This window comes from Capricornis sumatraensis, chromosome 14, assembly GCF_032405125.1.
Source record: "Capricornis sumatraensis isolate serow.1 chromosome 14, serow.2, whole genome shotgun sequence".
Classification (NCBI taxonomy): Eukaryota; Metazoa; Chordata; class Mammalia; order Artiodactyla; family Bovidae; genus Capricornis; species Capricornis sumatraensis.
In genome coordinates this window covers 34,990,162-35,008,569 of record NC_091082.1, presented here as the reverse complement: position 1 = coordinate 35,008,569, position 18,408 = coordinate 34,990,162, and the positions used below count along the sequence as shown (strand labels likewise).

The 18,408-nt window shown below is 39.6% G+C and overlaps 1 protein-coding gene across 3 annotated transcripts; it reads right to left on the bottom strand.

Moving 5' to 3' along the window:
- Positions 1–3,659: 3,659 nt before the first annotated feature.
- CNIH4 (cornichon family member 4) lies at positions 3,660–18,098 on the bottom strand. 3 transcript variants are annotated; one of them, XM_068986152.1, is made up of 5 exons: positions 17,982–18,098; positions 14,533–14,601; positions 9,538–9,650; positions 7,147–7,287; positions 3,660–3,809 (listed from the first exon to the last, which is right to left on the bottom strand). In XM_068986152.1, exons 1-5 carry the CDS (start codon positions 18,048–18,050, stop codon positions 3,782–3,784), a joined length of 420 nt encoding a protein of 139 aa, XP_068842253.1. In that variant the 5' UTR covers positions 18,051–18,098; the 3' UTR covers positions 3,660–3,781. The 3 variants fall into 3 exon arrangements, with proteins under 3 accessions (XP_068842253.1, XP_068842254.1, XP_068842255.1); XM_068986153.1 differs by lacking the exon at positions 7,147–7,287; XM_068986154.1 differs by lacking the exons at positions 14,533–14,601; positions 17,982–18,098 and adding an exon at positions 9,990–11,782.
- Between the last annotated feature and the right edge of the window lie 310 nt (positions 18,099–18,408).

Below are 18,408 nucleotides of genomic sequence, written 5' to 3'. Positions count from 1 at the left end.
CCGTAAATGGAAGCAACAAACCAAATACACAGCAGGGAAGACACAATCAAACCTCTGAAACTCAGCTAGCTGATCTGGACTGCCCACCCACTCACTCTTCCTCACCCAGCTTCAGAGGGAAGCAATTGAAAGCAAAAACAGCTTTTATCAAAGAATTTATTCTGAAGAGAATTTGAGCTCAGTACCAACTTAGTGATCAATCCCTTTAACATCTATGTCCTAAAGGTAATTATTACTGTGGTTACCGAAGTTCACAAGGCTAATCCCTAAGGCTTTGAATGCCCCTCAGTCCTCAGACTATATTCAGAGCAAAACAGTTTGACTACTGTCTTAGAATTTTCATGGTAAATATGCCTTAAAACCAAAAGGCTTCACTGACAAGTTCTCACAAAGGCATAACAGCCCATTCTCTGAATGACCTTATCCACTGTAGTGTCACTACACCAAGAATATTTCAAGTTTTGTTACACTACATTGCAAAATAGTAAATTTGGCCTAAGTACATACATTCAGGTGGCACCAATCTAGATAATAAGCATAGAATTTCAGATTTCCCTTCTGTCTTGCTGCCTGTTTCCATATATTAGAACAATTTTATTTACATTTGAGAATAATTATACCTAGTACATAATTATCACAATTACTAACAAAATATTACTTGTGAGTAAAGTTCACAAGTCTCAAGTGCACCAAATACAGCTGTTTCCTTTCCTAACCTAGCATGTCTTAGAACATTGCATAATGTCACTGCCTCGAAAAGACGGGAGACTTTGATTATGTTGCTCCATTACTTCTGACTTCTCTGACGTAAAGGACATCAGTTAAGACTTCAAGCTGAAAGAGCAATAGAACAACACAATCAGATTCACTTGTTTTTTTTCTTGTAAGTAGTATCATCTTTAATTTGCATATGAAGAAACTGAGGCTTGAGAAGGTTAATAACTTTAACTGGAAGATGCAGGGCTTGAAAATCTGAACCCAGAACTACTTCCTAAGTCCATCCCCCTTCTTCTATGTCAGATTTATTCGTTCATTCAACAGTCAGTTACTGTTTCTGTGTGCAAGGCACTGTATTAGGTGCCAGGAGCAACAGGAAGAAGATACAAACATAAATAAGAATATACTCTACCCTCCGCGAGTGTACAGTCTAGGAGGAGAGATGAATTGCATATAAATGACCATAATACCAGAGAGAAAGTGGTGAGAGCCACAGAAGAAAAAGTTCCATTGGGGAGCTTTCTTATCTCTCAAAGTTCAGATGTAGGGAAGCAGATTTGGACACTCGTATTCCTTTGTCATCTGTGTGGCATGACAAGGTGGCTGTCAGGTTTTGAAAAACCAAGCTGTACCTTAGATCTTTCTTCCTCAGCTCTCTTAGCTGAGAGTCCCATGATCAGTAAGGGCACCTGCTACCACTGAAGGGAGAGAAGGAAAAGGACAGGACACACAGATTAAAGTGTTTTGCACCCAGGAGCACGCCACTGCAGCCTTCACTGGCTGAGCCCTGGGTACTGTCTTCACAGACAGGGAAGAGGAATGATACGCGAGAGAGAACACTAGACTAACCAGCAGGATTCCAGATGCAGTCCCCAGGGCTCTGCTCTCTACCTCTAAGATGAAGTTAGACCAAAGGATTTCTAAGGGCCTCTGCAACTCTCCAATCAGATAAAAGCATAGAAAATTAATCTTTAGCATCTTAACCACAGCTCTTAAAAGTCACTGCTCTTTTCCTCTTTTCATCATTTGTAGAAGAGCCCCTAAAAAACAAAAAACTAGAGTCACCCTCTTTCCTGGCTTTGATACAGACAAGCAATAGAAGAAAGGTGGTTTTGCTTTTAACCACAGTTAATGTTTCAGAAGAGCTCCTGTCTTATAAACAAGGCAACTTTCTGATCTGCTCAGCCTCTGCTCTGTGCCCAACGACATGCAAACTGACAGCCAGATGCTCTCAACTACATGGAGTTTCTATTTTGGTTACTGGGAATACTTGATATATTCAATTCCTTGTAATACACTATAATGGAATAAAATAAAAATTGAATCACTATGCTATAAATATGAAACTAACACAACATTGTGAATATTGGCATTTTTTAAAAAAGAATATTTGAATGAGAAGGTAAAACATTTTGTTCAACAGTCCTCTGAAGTCCTTTGAGCTTCCTGAAGTAGCTTATTTATCTCTCAGTTCTAAGTTTTCCAACACCTTCACTGCTTTAAAAGCTTGAGCAGAAGAACATTTAGAGGCACTGGAAGTTAGGGATACAGCCAGAGTTAAGTGACAGCTTTTTTTAAACAGAGGAAGGTGCCTAAGATAGAAAAGGTAAGAGAGATGCAAACAAACTAACTTCTATGTTACAGCTCCTTGGCTCTTTCCCTGGAAAAAATACAAGATAACCCCAAGGAGCAAATTCTGAGACTTGCAAAACAAAAGAACCAAGTTTACTTTGCTACCATTTCACCCTTCCTTTCACGTGTGGCCAGGGCATACCACCATCCGCAAAATGTGGGTCTGTCCGTAAATGGAGTTTTGCTTAGTGGCTCTCTGGCTTCTGCCAAGCCAAGGCCTAGTCCAAGGCTGAAAAGACATGCAACATTTGATGTTTGGTGACCACCCAACTTATCTGGCTAGCCAATTCTGCCTCCACAGACTGAAGAATCTCTCTGGACTCTGTCATAAACCACAGCTGTTTCGCCTAAATACCAGCTCCTAGAGACATTAAAACACAAAGGAGAACCAAGAATAAAATGCTAGGTTCCCTTCACCTGGCCAACAGAACCTACGAAGCTACTTCTCTCAACTGCAAGAGTTGACAAATACTCCAAGGCACCGAGTTTGCTTAGATATTGCTATGTCCACGACATGGACAAAGTGATCAGTGCAGCAGGACAGAAGTATCAGTCAGGCACCACGCAGACTGGCGGCAGGATCAATTTCACTGACACTGAATGACCAGCTACTCCTGCATCTAACCTGATGAGCATCTTCCACCAAATCACCTCTCCAAAACCATTGAAAGACAAATCAGAGAGATCAAATATAATTAGATCAATGAGAATACAAAACCAGGATCCAGCAAGAGCCAGTGAGAGTGTATGAGTTTGAGGGTGATTGTGGAGGCAGTGGCTTTTAAATGAAAGCTCTTGATAAAATGTGTTTTGGCTTATTTTCCTTTCTATAAGCAGGAATTACATTATACCTGTAATGGCTTATAAGGCCTCACAAATTCAGCAAAGAAATATATATTTTTTTGAAATGTCATTTTTATGTTAACATTCTTATGAAAAGATATTTGGCTTACAGTCCCATAAATCTGTAAACCATGTGAAATACAAGAAGCTGCCACAATATAGGCAAAAGGGTAGTTTAGTTTCTTTCTTCCTTTGCCCAGACTAACAGTATGGTTTTGTACTCTTGACCTGAAGAGCCACCTTGCTTATCTATTACACTTTCCATTTACAGCATGTTCTTGACTCTTTGGCATGCAAGGCTGGAATGAGTCCTCTTCCTACATACAAATAACTGTCTTCTATATACAGATGATCAAACACACCTTCACATGTTGGGGGTTCAGGCTAAAGTTGAGAACCAGAAAGCTACAAAAACTCAATTCATGTTTTTTAAATACTTTATATGGTAAAAATACAGCAAAAATATTTTTTGTTCAAAGAGGAAAAAATATACTGCTATGGTCACGGTTCTAAGGATGATTTAAGTAGTCTCTGGCTCCTCAACTGTGCACTGTAGTGTAGGCTGACTTCAACCACGGCTGCTCCAGCTTCAGTCATTTATCAAAGCTAAAATCATACTGTGGAGAGAAGAAATTCATGTTACTAATGTTTCCTTAGGAATGTTCCTACAGAGTCTGTTCTGTACAGACCTGCATCCCTAAGGCTCACCAGGTGACACTCATTTGGGCATAAAGCAATACCTAAAGGGAAGAAGATCTATACTGGGGCACCAAGAGGCTCTTATGTTTCAAGAAAGAAGGAAGGAAGCAAAGAAAGAAACCTGGGGTAGAGGCGAGGGTGGGGAGTATAACCTAAAACCAACGTTGGACTATAGTTGAGGAAAAACAGGCTATATCCAGGGAAGAAACTTTAATTCTCTATGGAGGTCTCTGCACATGTTGTTCCTACTCCTGGAACCCCTCCTCTCACACCCTACATTCCTCTCAGGCTGCATGACCGCTCGGCTTTGGCAGCTCCTCTGAGAAGCCAGCCTCTCAGCCACAGGCAGTAGCCAGGCCTCCTTCCAGAGCTCCATGGCCTCCCTCCAGAGCTCCTTGGCCCCTGCATGCCTCAGTTCCTGTCCACTTTCATTTTCCAGGTGACACCCACATACTGCCATCAACAGGGTCCCAACTTTGACACAGGGATTCTGTGCTGCTCCTTTGTGTCAAATACAGTGTCTGACATGTGGTGATCACTCAATAAATACGCCATTAAAACCATCACATTTAACAAGAGTAAGAAGACTATCATTTTTAACAGGAATCAGCCTTGCTCTGAGATCAAATGACTAAAAAACACAGAAATACCCTTACACTACTGCTAAAAGTGATTAGCTGTCCAAATTTAACAAAACTAACAGTAAGCACTGCATAGCACAAATTAATGGCAGTAACTAATTTTTTTAATGTGTTGTTTAGAGTTTACTAGAGGTCAGCAAAAAACAAAGTGCTTTATGTGCATTATCTCATTTAATCCGTGTCATAATCCCATGAGGCAGATACTATTATTATCTCATTTTCAGATGAAGAAACTGAGGCACAGAGAGGGTAAGAAACTTGCCCCGGGTCACACCATGAGGAAGTAGTAGCTTCCACCAGATTAGTACCCAACAAACTCCAAAGGCATAGATTCCACCAATCTCTAAAGAAGTTGGGCATTTTTTCCCTTTAATTCTGTTTAACAAACCCCAAGTGTCTACAAGGTGCCGTGGTGCAACACACCATGCAAGTAGTGGCAGGTGGTCTAGAAGGAGCAGCATAAACCCCGACATTAGAAAGTGGTGATTCAGAGTTACAAACACTTTTTAAAGACGACAACCAAAAGCTAAGAAAAAGTGTTACAAGGACATCTTCTGAGATTACTCTTCCATCCTGAATCCCTGGGCTACAGGGAAATGCCAAGGAATAAGGTAACAGCACCATGGCTAAAAATGGTAAGCTAAGAAGGGAAGGGGAAAGGAAGGGGAAAGAAAGAAAAAGGATGCATTCAGTGAGGAATGCAGCTCCTCAGTCAAACCAGTTTTATAGGTTGCCTATCTTTTATTTGGGCTTCCCTGGTGGCTCAGAGGATAAAGCATCTGCCTGCAATGCAGGAGACCCGGGTTCGATCCCTGGGTTGGGAAGATCCCCTGGAGAAGGAAATGGCAACCCACTCCAGTATTCTTGCCTGGAGAATTCCATGGACAGGGGAGCTTGGCGGGCTACAGTCCACGGGGTCGCAAAGAGTAGGACACAACTGAGCTACTTTACTTACTAGCTTTTATTTCATTGTAAAGGACCCTTCCTTAAACCTGACCTCAACTGCTTTCTGATTCTTCCAATCCCCAGTCTTCAGTCCATCTTCCCATCTCTTTAAATTCAGTAGCTAAGAACTAAGAAAGTCTTGTCAATTTTAAAATCCTAAGACTTTTCTACTAAGCAAGATACTGTTCCCTAATCCTATGTTTACACCCGGAAGTGTAACTACACTGGCTTTGCCCCTAGATGTCTCCAGAAGCGCGTGTTATCAAGACTCAGGAGGCATCCACTCTAGTTTACTCTCCAAAAGCATAAAACCTGGAGGGGAGAGGAGGATGAAGAAAGGATAACCACCTTGCTTTTTGCCTCTGACAAAAACAAGGGAACATATATGATGGTAATGATACCTTCATATAGTTTGACTTTAAAAGTAATAAAAATGAGAATAGGTGTATCATTGTATTCTTAATATTAAACTTCTTTGCTTTTTATTCTTTATGCTAGGATCTTTGCATCTTTAATGCTAGGATTAAAAATTAAACACATTAGCAATAAGATAGAGTATGAGAACCAGAAACTGATACTACTGTGCTTTTTTGGTCCTATTTTTTAAAATACAGGAAAGCAAATAAATAGTAAAAAGGAAACCATCTAAACTCTAATTTCAACCTAATTTATGCTAGTGGGTGGAATCAGCACAGCAAAAGAATTTTAGGAAGCCTGCTTTTTCAGGCAGAGGCTAAAATGGCTCTTACTTCTAAGCTATTTCAGAAAAAAATAGCAATTTTTAGAAATTCTTATCTATGTACAATTTCTAATTATTAGGGCTGTTTTGAGTGACAGGAGTTTAATTCAGTACAAGTTTGTTCCTACTAGTCTTATGCCCATGTGAAAATTAAAATTTACCTCAGGAAAACAAATATGATATAATTACGCTTGGATACAAAAGTTAAGCCTTGACTTCTAGCCTTTTAAAGGCTTAATCAAATCATACACACACATGACAATTTTTTTTTCTATTCTTTGGTCTATCCTATGGGTCTATAATGAGTAAGGAAAGAAGTGGCACGTCATCTCTAAAACTTCAGGTAATAAATTTAATTTTAAAGCAGGATAGCATAAGGCTTGCAGTGTCTGACAGCTAATCCTTCATATTAATCCTTACTTCCAATCTAACTGGAAGACTGATGCAATCTTACCAGAACAGACCACTTGAATCTTGGAGAGAAGGCCATCACACCTAAATTCCCTAACACCAAGAAAGAGCAGCCCAGGATGGATAAAAGCTGTTGAGAACTGCCGTCAGTGGTCTGACTCCCAGAAGACCCAAGAGGGGGAAAGTCTCTGAGAGGACATCTAGAAATGCTTAAAACAGGCAGTAAGACCTCATAACTGGATACTAGGGCAGGGAAAGAAGAGCAAAGACAGTTTTAAGTGTGTGGACAGCCTCCACAGCTAAGGAGTAACTAATAACATGGAGTAAGTCTACTGCAGGTCAGACAGAATGCTGATTCAGTGACATGACATTAAAAAAAAAACTATGTAAGTCATAAGAAATTCACATAACTCCCATAAGTTCTACAATGTCCAAATAAAATCTCACAGAATAGTAATATCTCACCCATCAAAAGCAGGCATGGCATCCGGGGAAATGCCAAGAGGACTGTAAACTTACCTGTAGAGATACATGAAGAAACAGAGCAGGTGGAAACCAAGTTTGATCATGGCTTCTTTCATATGTGACTTCAGCTGCCCTCGGTTGTGTATTTCTGTTGGATCAAATACTCCCATGTTACCACTCGGCACCATAATGTACCTGATAAGTTAAAGGATGTACATACATTAGAAAGAAAATCAAACCATCAGCATAAACACTGAAAAATAAGTAACCAGTAATAATCAAACTTTAAAAAGGAATCAGTCATAGTTATATTCAGACCATATATTGACAGGGTATTATAATGATATCACCACAGGTCATGACTTAAGTTTTTCTCTGAAAGATACAATACTATTAATTTCTGGTATAATTTCTGCCCTCTGAAACAAATCCACTGATATTCTAGAGAAGGATATTTTATGTACTGCTGAGTCACTTCAGTCATGTCTGACTCTGTGCGACCCCTGAGACAGCAGCCCATCAGGCTCCCCCATCCCTGGGATTCTCCAGGCCAGAACAATGGAGTGGGTTGCCATTTCCTTCTCCAATGCACGAAAGTGAAAAGTGAAAGTGAAGTCGCTCAGTCGTGTCCAACTCCTAGTGACCCCATTGATCGCAGCCCACCAGGCTCCTCCATCCATGGGATTTTCCAGGCAAGAGTACTGAAGTGGGGTGCCATTGCCTTCTCCCATTTTATGTACTAAGACCCTTTTACTCATTTTTTGTAGAAGACTACTGAATCAGTAATATTTATAGCCATCTTCCTTGAGACAAGTGAAAGGAGCCGCAAAGACCAAATCAACTTGATCAAGTTCTTAGAAACTTCTTCATCTACAAAGTTCTAAATTAATTAATGCAATTCCCTTCACCTTCACAATGTGTTTGTAAGAAGAGTAGTGTCAAACATTATTCCCATTTCACAGATGACACTGAAAAGAGAGATTCTACATCCAGAATGCATCCTAAGCTGCTTCAGTCATGACCGACTCTTTGTGACCCTGTGGACTAGCCCATCAGGCTCCTCTATCCACGGGATTCTCCAGGTAAGAATGCTACAGTGGGTTGCCATTTCCTACTCCAGGGAATTTTTCTGACCCAGGGATAGAACCCACATTTCTTACATCTTCTGCACAGGCAGATTCTTTACCACTAGTGCTACCTGGGAAACCCAGAATACAACACTCATATGTGATGCTCCTGCTGATCAACAGATGTGTCTCAATCTGCATGGTAAATAAACAGTACTTACCTTAAAAGACCAATTTCAAGAAGACAGAAATGATTTAGAATAAATGCTACTGTGGTAAAATAAAACTCTTCTTCAATGAAGACTATAAATGGATAGTTCAGACACAAATGCAGTGCCTAACTTTACATGACTTAAGAATTTTATTTAGATTTAATTTAATTTACATCTAAATATTAAATTATACTGTTTTGACAGATAAGAACTGTACTTTTTATAGTGATGGAGGTATGACCGTGCTGCGGGGAGGAGAATAGGGCTACAAAGTTGGTGCAGAAGATAAAGGGCATGGAAAGCACACACCTAGTCCCCAAACCAGACTGATTCAATTCAGTGTTCCCACAGACTCAGACTCAAACGTAAAGCATCTTGAAGACACTGCATTTAACATACTGTGACGTCTATGGGGCTCCTGATAACATATAACATTTCATATTTATGGAATACCACTGTGTACACAGTATTACAAATGATAATCTTCCTCAATGATTCCTTTTACAAGTAAGAAAACAGGGTAATTTTGAGAGCATCGGTGAGTTTAAGCACCTGAGCTTCGGCATTCACACTGTACCATCTGCACAACATGCACGTCCTAGCCTAGCACTGTTCATGACCTCTTCCTTCTCTCGTGTCCAAGCTTCTTCTAGTCCAACCTTGGGTTGCTCACCGTTAGGTTTCTCAGTTATGGCTTCTGAGAAATGCAATGGCTCTCTGAGGTCCACAAATCTTAAATTCTCCCTCAAATCCTAGTAGCCCACATGAATATCTGGATAACATTTTTACATTATCTAACATGCAAGATTTAAAATGAAATTTTCTTCAGAGCATTTCATGTAGTATAATTAAAAACTGCAGATATAAATAATAAAGACCTTATATTATATTCTGAGGTTAGATAAGGAAAAAACAACTCACTGTCTTTAGACAGTGCAACATTAAATATTTTTTTAACTTACACATGTAAATTTGTGTTTTTACTACAAGACTGAGCCATGCAAATTGCTACTTGCCCAATATACCAAAGTGAATAAAAATGTGTGCTGATTTAATGATGCATTCTGCTATCATTTATGACTAGCATATGTTTTACTGGAGGAAAAAAAAGCTGTCAAATCTTAAATTTTTTTCTCTAAACAAAACAATAAACAGAAAGTACTCACCGATATATATTCCAGGTGGCAACAGGCAAGTTGAGAAGGAAGATGAACCAGTGCAATGAAATGAGCATTAGTACAGTGACGAGAGTATGGCCAACCAATTCTGGAACTACCCACTGCAAGGGAAGAACACAGTTATCACATCTCATGCTGTGTTCTTCCTAAATAATGTACATGTTACTTGAAGCTAAATCAAAGGAGTACAGAAATCTTCCAAGCTAGTATTTCAAGATTATTTTTAGACTCAGATATCCCAGATTTGCATACTGCTATCACTGCTTAACCCCGTGCAAATATATCAGGACACAGCTGAAAAATAATGCACTTAAACTTTAATTACATTTTATCCTAAGCATAGGTTCAGATTCATTCACTAAGCAGGTATGAATGACAACTAGAGAAAAAACAGAATATTATTTACTCTCTATTCCAATATCTGTGCTAAAATCTCTTACTCTAATTTGGGATGGTTTATATCCGCATTCATGCTGCCTTCAAGTCAGAATATCTATCCATACATTTCCAAGCTCCAGAACCCTGGGGAAAATAATCTCACATTTACGAAAAAAAAAAAAAAAGTACTTTAACAGCTTACAATATCAGCTCAAAGTTGAACAAATATGATAAAGGACCAGGATAAAAGAATCCCAGACTACTGCTTTTATAGCACCCAATGCCCTTATCTATGCTCTTTATTGTGTAATATTCTAGTTTTCATGTATCAAGAGCTACTGTGGTAGGCTCTCAATTCACCAATAGTCTTCCTCTCCTACGAGCAGAAAATGTTTTTTTTTTTTTTTAAGACTTCTTTTAATGGAAGTTAACACCTAGTATTTATGGAGCCAGAAACTGGCACTCCCAACTTGCATAAAGGAGGAAAGTAAAACTCAAGAGAGATTAAGTAACTTGCCCAAGGTCACACGACTACATAGTGTCCGGGCAATCAATATAACAGAAGCTCAGACTCACTGGCCCCAGGTCTCCTGCATTTAGATTTTAGATACATTTGGGGGTGGGGGTTGGGGGCCCACTGCTGGGAGGCTTGTGGAATCTTAGTTGTGCAACCAGGGATTAAACTCTCACCTTCACAGTGAAAAGTGCAGAGTCCTAACCACTGGACCACCAGGAAATTTATTCCCTCAGTTTTTCTTGGCTACTTTTATTTTTTTAATAAACAAAGAAGAAGGGATTTTCTGGGCCTTAAACCTAATTTGCAATCAACAAGGACATTTTTAATATGTAAATTATTTTTAAAGTGTAACCAATTTAACATAATGCTATAATGGCAACCAACTCCAGTGTTCTTGCCTGGAGAATTCCATGGACGGAAGAGCCGGGAGAACTACAGTCCATGGGTCTCAAAGAGTGGAACACAACTGAGCTACTAACACATACACACAGTATGTGTAACCTGCAGAGTCAAATAAACCTGGAGTAAAACCCATGCTCTATCCTATTTATTAGCTGTGCAATTTTAGGAAGTTACCTACCCTCTCTAAATCATGATTTCCTCATCTGTAAAATGGAGATAATAATACTTACACCTCAAGAGGTTGTTATTGAGAATTAGAGCAAATAACATTCATAAGCCACATGCAAAGTAAACACTCAATAAATGTTAGCTGATGTTACTGCTACTACTCCCCTCCATGTTATCAGACCCACGTAGCAGTAGCTTTCAAACTGAACTTCTTACTATGGGCTGCACTTTGTTTTACATAAACACAAACCTAAAACAAAAGTTTCAGGAAGTGACACGTGACCTTATTATACTTGTATATTGGTTTACTGACTTTCAACCAAGGCCTCTGTTCTCTTCCCTCATTAACAATGTGTTCTCAGATTGCTAGCTCAAGACTTGTTATCACCCAGGCAAGAGTTTGGAGGATCCTTCTCTGGAGTGCCTTAATGGCACAAGAGAAAACACCTACAAAAACTGCCATTTCAGGTACCTCCAAAAAAGGCAGAAACCAATCACCCTCAGTGAAGTCCACCTATCAGTCAATAGCCTGGACCACCCAAAGAGCTTCCAATGAGTATTTCAGTGTTTTACCATAAAGTATGACCAGACAGCAACAAATCAGAAATTGAGGAAAGCCCTCAGTATGAAATAAGGGGGAAAGAGAAAGGAACTTGGAAAAAACAGATATAATGTAGGAAGTAGAAGGGAATTTCAAAAACTACTATAATCAATATCCCAGAGAGATAAAGAGTCAAGTATGAACCAAGAGAACAAAAAGCTCTTAGAAATTAAAAGTTCAACATAAACTATATACAAACTAGAAAATTCAGAAGATAAAACAGCAAATCTTACAAGAAAGTAGAAAAAAAAAAACTAAAGGGACAAGAATAAGAAAAAAGAATTGGCAGATCAACCCAGTAGATAAACATCAAGCAAATCCAAGTTGCTGAAAGAGAAGAGAGAAAATAGAGGGGGAAGACATCATCAGAGAAAGAAGAAAATTTACCAGACTGAAGGAACCTCTCAGAAGCCTGCAAAATTCCGAAACACCGAGGATTACCACAAATAAATAACACCAAGGACAGAGAAAAGATTCCAAAGCTTCTGGAAAGGGTGGAGGTGGGGGTGGGGGAAAAGGGGAGAGAGAGATCCCATCCAAAGGACAAGAGATCAAAATGTACCAGATTTCCCAACTTCATCAACACTGGAAGTTAAAAGACATTGATCAAGCAAACTCGGAAAAAAAAAAGAAGTCTTTTCTAACCTAGAATTCTATACTCAGAGAAACTGTCAATCAAAGGAAAGGATTAGACATTTTCAAACATGCAAGGTCTCAAAAAACTTAATTCCCATGTCCCAAATCTCAAGAAGCTACTCCAGCAAAATGAGGTAGTAAGCCAAGAGAAAAGAAGACATGATTTCCAAGAATCAGGAGATCCAACCAGGAGTCCCAAGATGGAAGCTGTGAAAAGGTCTAAGAGCAACCGCTCCAGACTATAGCAAGAGGACGGAGGTCTTGAGGAGACATATCACCTGGAAAAAAACAACTGATAGATTATTTTCTGTTTGAGCCATGTAGGAAATAATACTGAAAGACTTTAAAGATGTTATCTGAAAAGACAAGCTATCCAAAAAAAAAAAAAAAAATAGAAAAACATGATCACTGTCTGCCATAAGGCTCAGCAATAAAAAACATTATAATAGTACATCATGATATAAACATTAAATATGAACTTACCTGCAAACAAAAATAGAAAAACAGGAGTGACGTTTAGAAGTTGGTACCTAAGAACAAAATCTACCATACTGACTCAGAAGTCGATAGATAATGTGTAAAACTGATAAATCAAAAAGTAGTGAGAGTTCCCTGGCAGCCTAGTGGTTAGGATTCTAGGCTTTCACTGCCTGGGTTCAATTCCTGGTAGGGGAACTGAGATCCTGCAACCCATGCAATAGAGTAAAAAAAAAAGAAAAGAAAGAAAGAAAGAAGCAGCATCGTAAGCACATAGAGAAATATGGATGTAAGTTTCAGAAAAAAATTAACAGTTCAAGGGTTGAAATCAGTGGCCCCTCAGAAGCAAGACAGATATGATTTTAAAGAGTCAGGAAGGGTCTGCTGTTTTCACTGTGAGCTTTCTAATACTCTAACTTTAGTTGTGTGCAAGTATAACGTTCACAAAAACAAACATTTAAAAAAAAAAACTACTTAACTTCAAATTGAAGGAGTTACTTTCTCAATAGAAGAACCCAGGTAATCTTTTCTTTGTATCTAAATTTTTATTTTTGTAAAAGAAAGCCCACAAAACATCCACCAAAAATACTGAGTAAGCAAGAAATATGAAACACACATACACATATACATATACGAGATGGATTTATCTCTCAGTAAAAAATTCTTCTTCTAAAGATGAGAAGGGCTATTCAACCATACTTCAATTTTTTAAAAAGGGGGAAGACCCTGCCTGGCACACTGGAGGACTTTAATTTTTTTAATTAATTAATTTAAATTTAAATTCTAAAAGAATTAAAAATAAAGATGAGGAGGCCTGAAACTAATGAATGTTATATTTCAATTATATCTTGAGGAAAAACAAGAACTCTGAAAGCATACCAGATAAACAAAATCTTTTTTTTTTTCTTTAAAATCTTTTATTTAAATCTATCATTGTATTAAAACATGTTCTGGAAAATTGGAAGGAAAAAAGGAAGGGGAGGAGAGGAGAGGAGAGGAGGAATATAGTTTGCCAGAAATTGTAACTTTTCAAGTATAACTCTATTTCCCTCCTGGGTCAGAGGAATCAAGTAGACTGAAGATGTGAAAAGACCCATGAGAATTTTAGGTCAAGCCAAAACGTGTTTCTCAGTATTGTATTTTTTTTTCAGCACTGTATTTTTCTATATACAATAAAAATATTTTATTGTATATATAAACATTTTATGAAGTTGTTCTTTGGCGGCACTGCACAGCACAGAGTCTTAACCACAGGACCGCCAGGGAAGTTCCCTTTACATGAACTTTTATATCCAAAAAACTTTTGCCTACTCATCTCATAAAATGAATCAGGACCAACTGGTTTCCTCATACTTAGAGAAGCTGGAAAATTCAGTGTTATTGCCAATATAAAATTTTGATTATATACTAAAGATAAAACGGTCTGAAAACAAATTAACTAATTCAATTTCTCATCAAGCCACAAAAGAAGGTCATCTTTCATTTAACAAAAGACACACTGAGCTCTTTCCCCTGAGCAGGAAGGAGGCGGTTTGCACACAGAAGACAAAAACAATTACCTGATAATGAACCTTTACTAGTCTGAGTAATGGACAAAGGGACAAGGAAAAAGAGTGAAGAAACAAAATTTCAAGTTAAGTCTTCTGGTATGCTTTCATGATCTAAAAATATTCCAAAGCACAGGAGCTCCACCAACATCTCAGTGTATACCAAATACACATATGCTGACTATGTATAATAATCTCTAGTACAGAAAATGGAGAACTGTCTTCAAGGCCGAAAAACGAGGAAAGAAACATCTTACCTTGTTTAATTTTGAACAACATGATCTAGCATTAATGTAATCACATTCTAAATCAGACAATGTAATTATCTGATGATCAAGATAAGGAATTATTAGATTTCTTTTATAATAACTATTTAAGTTTCAGAAAGCAACCCCAGTTGCAAAGCAGATTTAGATTTGACTTGAAAAGATTTAAGTTCTTTCCTTAAAGCTCATTTATTAGACACCTAAATTTTCTCATTTATGTTCTTTCAACAAGTTATTTTCACAATATAATCCTCTTATTATGTGCAATTCTAACGTGACCCATATCAGAACATTCCACCAGGATTCCTCAAGTGTCGAACAGTGGCTACAAGAAATGGAAAATATGACCCATATAAACAGTTTAAATGTTATAAACCTTAATTCCCAATAGTAAAAAAAGTGTTTATTTATGATATATCCATAAAATATCTGAAAACTAAGATATGAAAAAAACAGGACACAAAACTATAAACTCAGCATGGTCGTAAGTTAGCAGTGTTTATGTTTTGAAAGTTGGATTACAGATAGTTTGTTTTCCCAATACTTTTCCCTATTACCAAACTTTCCACAGTAAACATATATTACACTGGACTTACAGAAAAAATGGGTCTTAACACAAAATATGAACACACAAATAAAAATCTGAGGGACAGACAGACAAAAAAGGAAAAGTCTCCCACTGACTGTGTGTATTTACTTTAAAATGCTCCCACAGCCTCCTCACAATAGTTGGGAGAAAAATGAGAAAGAAATGGCAAAATGTTCAAAATCACTGAAATAACTGAAACATGGGATCTATTACACTACTCTACTTTTATGTTTGAAAGTGTCCAATAAAATAGGTAAAAAGAAATGCTCTCAAGTAAACTCTATACATTTCCATATGGATAGTCCCCCCTATTACCTCAACACAGCTAAAATCAAAATCATCACTTTCTCCCCAAACTGTTCCACCTCCAATTTGTTTTACTTCTCTCAATGACATAAGCATTATTTGTCCAGGCTCAAAATATGGAAAGCTGTTTCTGGATTGTTTCATTATCTCAGATTCAACTGTTACCAGGTTCTGTCAATCATTTCTTTCTTATGCCACTCACATTAATCCCTCCTTTCACCTGCCCACAATTAGCACCCCACTCCAGATCCAAATGAACCCATTCTCCAGTGGTTTCTTACCTTCCAGTCTTTCCTGTTTCCAACCTACTCTGCAGACTTATCTTCATGACACACCACTTTGTTTATGTCAAAAATTGTCAATGGCTCACTATTGCCTAGCGGATAAAAATGAAAGCCCTTCTTAAACCCTCCAAAACTGAATTTAATCTAGCCTTTCCAAACCTGACCTTCGGCTGCCGCCAAAAATCAACCTTTTGCTCCAGATGGCCTATTCTTCCATCACCCAGAAATGCCATGAACACATCTGTCTCTGCACCTTTACTCTCGACTGTCTAATTCTGAATATCCACCCCTTTCCTTCTCTGCATGTTTTCTTCTAGGTTCAAAGTCCAGGAAAACTCTTATTCCTGCAAAAGGTATACTCGTGATTTTCTACCTCTCGGCTCTAGTATTAAGCTTGTACAACTATTCAAAGATACAATATGCTGAATTTCATCAAAACACATCCTGAATGTACCTTAATGTTTAAGTCTAAAACTCCACCTAGTATGTTTCTATATACATAAGTTTGTGAAGCCAAGGCTTTTTTTTTTTTTTTTTTGGTTATGCTGCCTGGCTTGCAGAATCAGGGATGGAACCCAGGGCCCCAGCAGTGAGAGCACTAAGTTCTAACCACTGAACTGCCAGGGAATTCCCTAGACAAGGTTATTTTAAATTATCAAGACTAGTTTTCCAAACTGCAATAAAAGAAATCCAAGTTTCATTTCTCTGAACTTAAGCTCCAGTTTCTTATGCCACGGAAGAGGTAGATCACCAAAAACTTCCTAAGGGATGCTGCACTTTCAAGTTCCCCAAGCCTAATAAAAGTCAGGGTTCTCCTCATCAGAAATCATCAGTGAAAGCAAACACTGCTGTTCAGTGAGGGGTGAGGTGTGAAGGCAGAGCAACATTTACTAAGCATTGGCTATGGGGCACGCATTGTGCTGCTAGATGCTGAGCACACCTCTACAGTGCACACACCTATCTATCTAGAAAGTAAACATTCCCTATTTAAAAAACAACAACTGAGGCTTAGAGAGGTGAAACAATGTGCATAGCAAATAACTAGCTAAGCAAGGAGTCTTGATTCCAGGTTTTGCCTTATCCCACTTCGACAGGTTGCCAGTTCATAATAAATTATAAAGCCACACTGAAAAATACTCTGTACAACCATCCTAATACCAGAATGCTCTGGCAAACAAACAGTTTAATTCTGCCAGAAAGAGACGCTTATAATCTCCAAGGGGAAAAAATAAAATGGAGAGTTTCTCATGCTTTTCCTTAGTTTACATTTAATTACTTAAAATTTGATTGTGCATTACATCACTGGGTGACAACTAAGACTAGAAGCTTCCTCAAGAGCAAAGTGATAGCCCCACACGCCTTCTGGAGTTCAACGACCATTAATGCCTGGAAAATATAGTTTGAATACTGTAGCGCGAACGGCTATACAAAATACGGAAGTTTTAAACATGCACCGACAGAGAAAATTAAAAGTTGAGAAACGACGGAGAATTAAATTACGTGTACAGATACTAAAATTTACAGATATGCAACCAACAAGGGCAACGAAATAATCAGCTGTAGCTGGTTTTTTAAAACAAACCGTTCCCAGCACTCCCTACAAAAGCGCATCGTGAAAGAAAACATTTCACTCGCTTTTGAAATGAGTCAACTTGGGGATGTGAAAGATTCCCTACAAGTTCCAACACCCGCGAGAACAAAGGGGCAGGCAGCGGGGGAGTTGCCCAAAGAATGACAAGAGGCGCCAAATCGTCTCCGCCTGGCTCAGCGCGGGACCGTCCACGAGAGACCGCCCCCCGGGACGTGGGCCCTCGCTCTCCGGACCCCGAGCATCAGGCGAAAGGCCCGGGCCCAGGGCAGCTGCAAGACAAACCGTGATCCTTCTCTCTCGGGGGCTAAAAAAGAAGTAAACCTCGACCCTCTGCCCCGAGGGCCACAAGGAAAAGCCAAGTGCCAGTGCTGGCGCATGGCAGAGCGGGTCCGGGCGTCGCGGGAGGCAGAAGCGGTGGGCAGGCCGGGCCCGGGCGCTTCGAGTAAGGCTGGCTCGGACCCCCAGGTGAGGGGCGGAGTTGGGCCACCGGGGCCCTCCTCCAGCCCGGGCTCGCCTCCAGCCGTGCCAGCACCCAGGGTACCCGCGCCCGACGCCGGCCACCTCCCTCGTTCCCTCGACCCTGCCCTGGCCCCCACACGGGCCCAGCCCCAGCCCGGTCCCTCGGACGGAGGGCCCCAGGCCGGCCTCCGCCCGTCTCAGGCAAGGATACGAAGTACACAGAAAGGAAGATGAGCGCGCAACAGTCGAGGAGAGAGAAGACGAACACCACCGCCTCCATCCTCCTTCGCCGCCGCAGCCGCCGCAGCCACCGCTGCAGCGCCGCTTCTTCCGTCAAACCGGCCCAGCCCCGCCCCGCCCCGCGTCCTGATAGTCTTTGCCCTGGTTTGTCGGGGCGTGTAGTCCGCTCCGACAGGACTCGGCATGCCGGGAGTTGTAGTCCATCTAAAAAAACTTTACCTCCCTAAATCTGATGCATGCTGGGAAATGTGGTTCAGTAGTACGAATACCTATCAAAGCGGTGGACCTGGTCTCTGTCCTAAATCTGATTATTTCCAGAGATGTGACAAGCAATTAGTCAACAAGTGTTTACTGATCGCTTGTAATCTGAATATCCAGTAGAACTTCTTTGCCATGTG

Excerpts from the sequence above, each read along its gene's own strand:
- CNIH4 (XM_068986152.1), bottom strand. The coding sequence starts at position 18,050 with ATGGAGGCGGTGGTGTTCGTCTTCTCTCTCCTCGACTGTTGCGCGCTC. Across the intron at positions 7,288-9,537 it reads GCCACCTGGAATATATATCG|GTACATTATGGTGCCGAGTG; the intron begins GTGAGTACTTTC and ends TTAACTTATCAG. Across the intron at positions 3,810-7,146 it reads TTCTTCATGTATCTCTACAG|TATGATTTTAGCTTTGATAA; the intron begins GTAAGTTTACAG and ends TTCTCTCCACAG.